The 8,651-nt window shown below is 39.9% G+C and overlaps 1 protein-coding gene across 1 annotated transcript; it reads right to left on the bottom strand.

Moving 5' to 3' along the window:
* Positions 1-1,321: 1,321 nt before the first annotated feature.
* On the bottom strand, positions 1,322-5,442 carry LOC116686214 (uncharacterized). The gene is made up of 12 exons (XM_032511192.1): positions 5,353-5,442; positions 5,038-5,267; positions 4,667-4,845; positions 4,492-4,579; positions 3,970-4,317; positions 3,737-3,854; positions 3,109-3,200; positions 2,907-3,021; positions 2,686-2,775; positions 2,177-2,338; positions 1,850-2,017; positions 1,322-1,761 (listed from the first exon to the last, which is right to left on the bottom strand). Exons 2-12 carry the CDS (start codon positions 5,143-5,145, stop codon positions 1,556-1,558), a joined length of 1,674 nt encoding a protein of 557 aa, XP_032367083.1. The 5' UTR covers positions 5,146-5,267; positions 5,353-5,442; the 3' UTR covers positions 1,322-1,555.
* Positions 5,443-8,651: the final 3,209 nt, after the last annotated feature.

The raw sequence follows: 8,651 nt of genomic DNA, 5'->3' as shown, positions 1-8,651 counted from the left end.
ATGAAAAGAAAAAGGAAATCTTTGCTCAGAATAAATTGGTGATTATGTCTAACATATACATACTCTCTATTATGGAACTCCGGTTTATCTGCCTTAAGCACCACATAACTGATAAAATACTGGTCCATAGTTGGAAAGATAGTTGGTTTTCAACAAGTAATGTTACCTAATGTAAGGTTTATTGTTTATACTGACTGTCCAGTTAGTAAGGAGGGGCAGCATCTTTAAGGAGGGAGATGTAATGACAGGTAGTTACCTAAAGGTGCCATTGTTCTAGCTTAGGCTTAGGTGAGCCGAAGAAGAACAAGACAGGAAGTAGATGTATGTTCATGCACGTTGGAAGCTAATAAACCGAGCCTCAACTGAATTCACGTGTGGCCGTCTTTTAAGATTATTTATGCCTGTAAAATATATCAACAGACATTACAGGCCTAGTTCTGCATTATAAAACACAAATTTCTTTAAAACAAGAGACGTTAAATTTTCCACTTCATGGCTGCTGTTTTTGTTTTCCCAACAGGAAGCTCGCAAGTCATATGATTTAGACACAAAACAAAACATTTGCAAAAACCTTTTTAACATCGGGCTTGACAGCTGTTATGCCTGCCTTATGCGCCTGCAGTCCTAGTTCCTTTAGTCACAACTTCATAGGTGTGTTGATTCAAACATGATGAGCACATGCATTACCAATGTCTTCAGTGTGTTATACTTATGGTGACAAGCCACCCAATAGGTGCTCAAGCTTGCAGCACCACGGAGAGCAGCCTTCATGTCACCAGCGGTTTGGATGTCAATCAGTTCGCTGTGATTGGCCGCCTCGTCCAGCGACAATCACCTTCCCCATGTTAGCAGTTTACAGCCTTATGAATATGAAGCATAGTGGCTTGCTATTTTACAGATAATATGAGTCTGTCAACACTGACGGCTAAAAATAACATATTTCAAAGGCAAATTGATTTATGAAATATTACTTGGGATACAATATTCATTTTAATTTTACAAGAGCGTCTGATAGTGTCTGCCGAGAAATATTCTGGCCCTTGAAAAAGTGTAGTTGATGACCCCAGCCTTGGAATATAGGCCTAATGCTTACTACAGACTTACCTGAAAGGAACAACTCACACAATGGGATAAAACAGGAAACTGACTACTGAAAACTATTAATGAATCAAACAACAGAGACATTGACTATAGTTGAAACAAGAGTTCACTTTACTGGGTGAAATTAACAAAGTTAGCTTTCTAGAGCAAAGTGACTATGCCCTGTTCAAAATAAAGACTATATGTCTTCAGGTAGAAAAGGTAAAAGAAGAGGGAGAGAGAATTCCTATACTAACATGTGGAACATAATAATAGCACTCTGTTGCTTTTGGGGCAGAGGGTGGGGAATAACTAACATAAGGGGGTTTACATTTCAGAGGAATTTGCAGTACATGCTCTAAACACAAAGAAATCTTCCAACAGCAGTAATAGCCTCAGGATTCACATACAAGTTGTACACCACTGTTTGGGTTCAACACATATTCTTAGAGCCATACACATCTCCCTCTAATAACTACTCTCCCAGTTCCTCATCACTTGAGGAAGAATTCTCTAAGTCTTCCTCTTCAGAGAAGTCATCTAAGGATAATGTTTGCAGTCCAAGAATACTTTTGTATGTTGTGCGTGCTGTGGCCAGTTGTGCTTCAACTTCACACAATCTTCTCTTCAGCACACAGAGTAGTCCCTTACGTCCTTTCTCCATTAATCCGGCTGTACTGCCTGAGAATATAACATTAAAATTAAAAAAAATGAGCCAAGTGGTTACCAGAGAAGCACATTGAAGAAAATGACTAACTATTGTCCTTACATTTCCCATTGATGTCTTCAGTGAACTCTTCAATCAGTCCAGCAACATTCCTCATGTACTCCATGTGCTGCTTGACTTCACGAACCACAATAACTTCTTCTTCTTTCAGTCTAGCCAGCAGCATTGCCTTGTCAAAAAAAAAGAAATTCTGTTCCATATCACCATGACCTGTAAAACATATCGGGACAGAAGATATTTTGCATGTTGTTCTAGTACTATAGAGAACTAAACCCTGACAGGATGAGCTAGAATCCCAGATTCCACATGTACATCGAGATGTGTGCATCAAACAATTTGTATTCAGTGCATTTCAGAGGAAGTACTTACATTCCCATGGCCAGGAGTAGTTGTCCACAGCCAGGAGTTCATTGGGAGGAGGCAGTTTTTCATCTTCCCCCACAGTAGCATTGTGGTCATTGATGGCAACTTCCAAGGCTTTCTTCTCAACAACAATCTTTCTTCTCAGTTGATGCCTTCGCTTATTCCCACCTACAATGACAAAACACAAAATGAGTGTGCACTCACACGATTACTACACAAAAGCACCATACAAAATAAGGCTTCACAATATGCATGTACAGTATGTGTTACGATTGTTGTGACAGAAGCTGTGTGATCATTTTTGCATCACAAGTTTCGATATCATTTGAAAAATTGTGAAAAAACAATTAAAAAAATAGTATGCTGCCCTGGCTTGTAGGAAAGGTACTTCATCTTCTAATGATGTTTTTTTTTTACTTTTTTTCTTATAATCTTGCTGTATTTACTATGTATAAATCAGTAGTGATTTCATTTTTTCACATATCTACATTCCTAGTGGCCTTTTCTGCTCTCACCGGACTGACGATACAGCTGAAACTTTCGCTGTTTGATGCCCAGATATAATCCCTCGATGGTCTTCTGCAGGTCATTTTGGATTGTTGCTCCTTTAAACGACAACAAACAAATTAATTAATGCCCATCTCAGTTTACAATCAGACTCTTTTCAGATACCCTGTATAAGAGCAGAGCCAAAAGATTCTTTAAATATGCCATTACATTTTTTTTTTTACAGTACCTGAGGACCACTGCTGAACATCAGCCACCCACTGCTGAACTGTGTCTTGCTGTAGAGATAACTCAGTGGTGAGTTTCTCCAGGTCCTTTGATGCCTCTGTGATCCTTTGTACAGTCTATCCAAATGAAATATCTGTGTTAACAAATGCTGAGACACAATTTAAAAACAACAATTATTATAAATATATTTGCCTGGTCAGTACCTTGATGTATCTTTTGGCCAGTGTCCGGTCAAGGTTTTCTGCCTTTCGCTTGTTCCAGACACTTGCCTGGATAGTCAGCATGTCTGTGCGGACTTGACACACAATGTTTGTGCAGTAATTTAGGTTCACACTGAGGAACAAAGATCAGATACTACATTGATCGTTCTCTAATATTGTCACATAAAACTGGAAAGAATCATACACTTAATGTGTCAGAAGTTAAATTATCATAAAGAGTATCCTGATCAGTGTAAAAGTGCTGACGAGACAGTTGTTTTCAAAAGGGAGCATGCACTATGCACAGAACCCTAAAAAAAGCATCAGTGTTCAAACCACTTCTCAGAAGTGGAAATATGGGAAATATTAACATTTATAACATCTGGTACTGTTTGTCTTCTAGGGAGTTAGACACCTGCAGAGATTGGACTCCACCTGATCACGAGGAAGCACTCTATTGTAAAGAGGTGCTACACCTTCTGATTTGGTCTATGTGGAGAAGGATTCATTCTGACAGAACCAATTGAAGACCAAAGATTGTAATAAAAAATAGCGCTACACTCAAAACAAAAAAAAAATATGTTAGCTTGTATTCTCAATTTGGACACAACTATACATGGAAAATGCTTACCGGCTTTTGACATGTACTTGGAACATATGGCTGCTCTGGAGAGGAAGCTGTTAACCTGTTCAACCTCCTCCCAGATTGTTGTTCCAGCTCCTTCTTGATTGTGTCCACCCCATTTTAACTGTAACATATTTACATGAATGTTATCAGTTGGAAAACAAAAACTAGGGGCAGAGGGCAGACAATCATAATATGTTGTACAAATGGAAAGAAATTCATCTAATTGTCATTTTTACCTCACACATCCATGAATGCGCTTTTGCATGCATGATGGAGAGAAATGGGCGCATGTTCAGCAAGTCCTCCAACTCTGGACAGTGGTCCACAACTCTCTGCAGATATGGCCAATATTTGCAGACCACATCAGAGCCAAAAAACTGGACAGTATGTGAAGCGAGCTGTTTCTGGAGATATAACGGGTATGCAAATATTTTTCCACGGAACATATTCAGTCCCTTCAGCAGAACCCCATGACGGCAGACAGCAACTTCAACACCTTCCTCATCTAGTTTGCTTGCAGACTTGTTGGCGGACTCTCGTGCTGCTGTCCACTGACCCGCACCACATCTCCCTTTCCCTGGATTCTTAAACAGATAAGGGCACAAACAGACATTTACAGTTACATTTGACAAAATAAGTTGTAAATCATGGTATAATGGCATTTGATGCAGTAATGCCACTCTATTACTTAAATAAACTAAATGATGTTTAAATTTAGAAAAAAAAACAGGCAAGCATTCATATAAAATTGTGCTTACATGTCCAGTTGTTCCATGGATGTAATCAACAAATGAGGACACCTCAGGATCACTGGCCAAAAAGACTCCATCAAAAAACCCATCAGGTCTTGAAAGAAATGTATACATGCAGGTTACATTTACTGTATAAAAGTAATTTGTGGCTAGAATTTAATTGTACATGAATGTTACACACCCTGGTTGGCTTTTGAAACGATATAATTTGCGGTTCCCATCCACTGCAACTGCCAACATGGAGGGTGTGCATGCAGGGCACTGAAAGTGCTGGACCTGAGACAGCTTGTCAACCTCAAATTTGGCATAGGCCCATTCGAGGAAGGCCCTCTGCATTGTGTCCCCACATATCTTACCACTCTGAGAAAAAACAAAATTGTAAGTAACTGTTTAGAAGGTTGGCTTCAGACCATGGTCATGATGAACAAAAGGGCTCTGTCAAGAAATGTATGCTGAATCATCGAGGATTGTAAGAACAAGTCCTAACAATTAATCAGTTATTTAAAAGGTGATCCGGACAAACAAACAAACGTAAATTATGAATCCACTCACTCGCCCAAAGAGTTTCGTTCGACCCTCGAGCATGCTGACAAAAGCTTGTCTTGACATCCCTGGGGCGGTGATTTTTAGATCCTCATACGTGGTGAACAAGTCCACCATGTACAAGGTCTCAAAATTGACAGTGGCTGGCCAGTAACCACTTTCAACCAGATCACTTATGATCACTGGCAAGGTTTTTCCACAGGAGCAGTTTACTGATGGAAGGAAGAGGTTGTATCTTCCTGAAATTTCAGAGAAAAACAATTATCTCTTGTTAAAAAAAAAAAAAAAAACAGAACATGAATAAATAAAAATAAAAAATGTTACCATTTATTCCAATTAAAATAACTGGCTTTCCCTTTGAAAAGCTTGTTTTCCCGGTGGAGCAGTCGCAGCAAGGAGGAACAATTGGTAACATGCAATCTAAAACGCAGAATTAGTTTACATATTAGAGTGAATGAAACCAAAAACAACAGTGAGGGTGTTTGTGTAAAATGTAAACAGCCTATATAACCTGAGACTTAAAAAACTACCTTTTTCATGATAGGAGAATTTCCCTCCCTCGTGCTGCTGAACAAAGGTGGATGGTGGCAGGTGTCTGAAGAACCCCTCCACCATGGATGCTCTGTCATGAAGCACCAGGGCCTCATGTGTGGAAAGGTCACAGGCTGTGCAGTAGAGTGATTGTGCTAAACAGTCCCTACACATCACTACAGCAGCATTGTGTCCACAGTGATGGCAAACCCCCTCCTTGGCCTTCTCATGACAACATATTGTTCACCATGACAGGCCTCATCACTGTCCAATTCTCCAGAGAGAGTTTGCCTGTTCCTCCATTGTGAGGGAGAGGTTGTTCAGCACCACTTCCCAAGAGGTCTCGGACATCTTGAATGAGGGTGTCTGAAAATGAAAAGTGAAGAAGGCAATGGTAAATCTGGGCAATTATCACATAACAAAAGAGGAAACAAGTTTTAAGGGAAAAAAACCTACATTTTCGATGGTCACAGTGTCTTCAGTTGTGCTGGTAGACGGAGCACAGGAGGGTGTTACACTTGTTGAAGAAACTGCAAAAATATGGATATCCATTTAGAACTTGCTCAATGACTAATGATGAAATAAAAAAACTAAAAAGCAACCAGTGGCTGAATCTCGCTTTCGTTTCTCCCCAGCTCTAGATCTCTTTGGCAGAGGTTGACCATCTTTGTCCTCATCAAGCCAAACACACAGCTTTGGGGAATTTTTTGAACCTTCTTCTGTGTGTTCATGCTGATCCACCTAAGAAGAAGAATCAGCTTTCCTCGACTATCCTGGTGAACTTCTATCGCTGTGCAATAGAAAGCATCCTGACCAACTGTGCAACAGTGTGGTATGGGAACTGTTCTGTTGCAGAGCGCAAGGCACTGCAGCGGGTGGTGAAAACCGCCCAGCGCATCACCGGGACTCCACTACCCGCCATCGAGCACATCCAGAGGAAACACTGTCTGCATCGAGCTCGCAGCATCCTGAAGGACTCCTCTCACCCAGCCCACAGACTGTTTTCTCTCCTGCCCTCCGGCAGGCGTTTCAGGGTCCTCCGGACCAGGACCAGCAGACTAAAGAACAGTTTTTTCCCCAGAGCTGTCTCTTTATTGAACTCCGTTCCTCATTGATCCCACTCCCCTCATATACTGATAGACTCTCCTCTCCCTCCTCACACCTGCCTCCACTTTGTTATCTGCAATATTATAATGTTCACCTGCACTGCTGACTGTTACTATATAACGACTGTTACAATCGGCATCTTTTTGCACTACTTACATTTCTTTGCACTGCTGACTGTTTATTTACAGTACCAATTGTTTACATTACATCTGCACTACCGTACTTTAACTGTAAATGCAATTACTTTCCACTGCACTTTAATTCGGATAGTTTCTGCCCAACTTTACTTTATTTGTACTACCTTAAATCATGTTATACTGCTCATTTTAGCCTAACTTATTATAGCTATCTGTAAAAATTCTGTCAATAATAATATAGCCGCCTGTATATATATTATTCATAGTACATACTCACCTGTAAAATCTGTAAACCATTAGTATATTTGCTATTTGCACATCGCTGAAAATTTGCAATTATAGTAATATCCACCAAAATTCCTACTGCAATCTTGCTCACAATACTTTTATCTGTATTTTGTATTCATAGGACAAACCCATCTGTAAAACTCTGTTTATTAGTATTCTTTTCTATATTTATTCAGTACATATCCATGTCTTGCACTTATAGGACCATTGTATATATCCTGCACTTACTGCTATTGCACTTCTGGTTAGACCCAAACTGCATTTCGTTGCCTTGTACCTGTACATGTGTAATGACAATAAAGTTGAATCTAATCTAATCTAATCTAAATAAACAATCGAGCCACAGAATAAACCACCACTTCCCAAAGTTATCGCCACCTACAAACATCTCATTAGAAAACCAATGTTATAATATTACACTGTACAAATTCAGTCTATTGGTTGTGTAATGGTGTCTAATGGTTGTCTATTGGTCCTGTATTGACAGAGATAGAAAATCATTTCTACATTTAAAAAATAAAAAAGAAGGTGAAACTTTTTGGCAGAATATTGAATGAAACTCTCACTGGCTCTAACGTGTGAATGTTACTTACCTTGCTCTCATCCAGGAACGCATCAACCAAGAATATGGCATCTTCTGGGTCAAGGTGATTCATTTGTTCAGCTTGGTTGTTTTCTCCACGTTTCCTTTTCCTCCTCGTTTAGCTTTTCCTGCGTTTTCTTCTTCTTCTTCTTCTTCTTCTTCTTCGTGGGGCCTTGACGGGTCAAAACCCATCAATGAGATCGCACCACACAGGAAGTCAAGTGCACAGCGGATCCGGTTTATTTTCAAAATTAAACACAGCGGACAAACCCGATCGTAACTCGTCATTTTATCAACATAAGTTTCTCCCGCTACCGCGGAATAATGTGTTGATCAGCAAATCCACCTCAGACACAACGCATGTAGGTGTCGAGGGTTTGATCCGTCAGATGGAGCGAAATCGCAATAGATTCCTATGTGGGGTCTGGGGTCCCAGCTAACGCTAGCTAGCTATGCTAGGCCAAACAGCGTCCATAGCAACCACAACGTGCCAGTATCACATTATTCTGGCGATATCGGAAAACGCAATTAAAAGCAATGAGCAAGCTAGTGATTATATAGCTACATTCACTGAGAGGATTTTATGAAAATGAAATATAAATGTCTCGCTAGAAATGTAATCAAAACGCAGCGTCCGTAGCAACCAAAACGTGTCAGTTTCACATTATTCTGGGGATATCTGAAAAATCTTCGCAACAACGAGCAAGCGAGTGATTATGTGCATTCACTGAGTGAATATTATGAAAATAGAATATATATTTCTCGCCTGAAATGTAATCAAAACGCATTTTTATGCAGAAACTAAGTCAAAATATTGATTATTTCACTAAAAATGAGAGAAATGTCCACCATGTTTTCTGTTCTCACGGCCGGAATCTTGAAAGTCACGTGGCTTGGACGCAAAACGGTAGAAAAAGAATAGGCAGAAAAAACGTGACAGTCATACAATTCAAGGACCATTTTTGTAACCCCTCTAC

The sequence above is a fragment of the Etheostoma spectabile genome, unplaced genomic scaffold, assembly GCF_008692095.1.
Source record: "Etheostoma spectabile isolate EspeVRDwgs_2016 unplaced genomic scaffold, UIUC_Espe_1.0 scaffold333, whole genome shotgun sequence".
NCBI lineage: Eukaryota > Metazoa > Chordata > Actinopteri > Perciformes > Percidae > Etheostoma > Etheostoma spectabile.
The sequence above is the reverse complement of the archived record's forward strand: the minus strand, read 5'-3'. Positions and strand labels throughout refer to the sequence as shown.

Excerpts from the sequence above, each read along its gene's own strand:
- LOC116686214 (XM_032511192.1), bottom strand. The coding sequence starts at position 5,145 with ATGGTGGACTTGTTCACCACGTATGAGGATCTAAAAATCACCGCCCCA. Across the intron at positions 3,022-3,108 it reads TGGCCAAAAGATACATCAAG|ACTGTACAAAGGATCACAGA; the intron begins GTACTGACCAGG and ends TCATTTGGATAG. Across the intron at positions 1,762-1,849 it reads TGAAGACATCAATGGGAAAT|GCAGTACAGCCGGATTAATG; the intron begins GTAAGGACAATA and ends TTATATTCTCAG.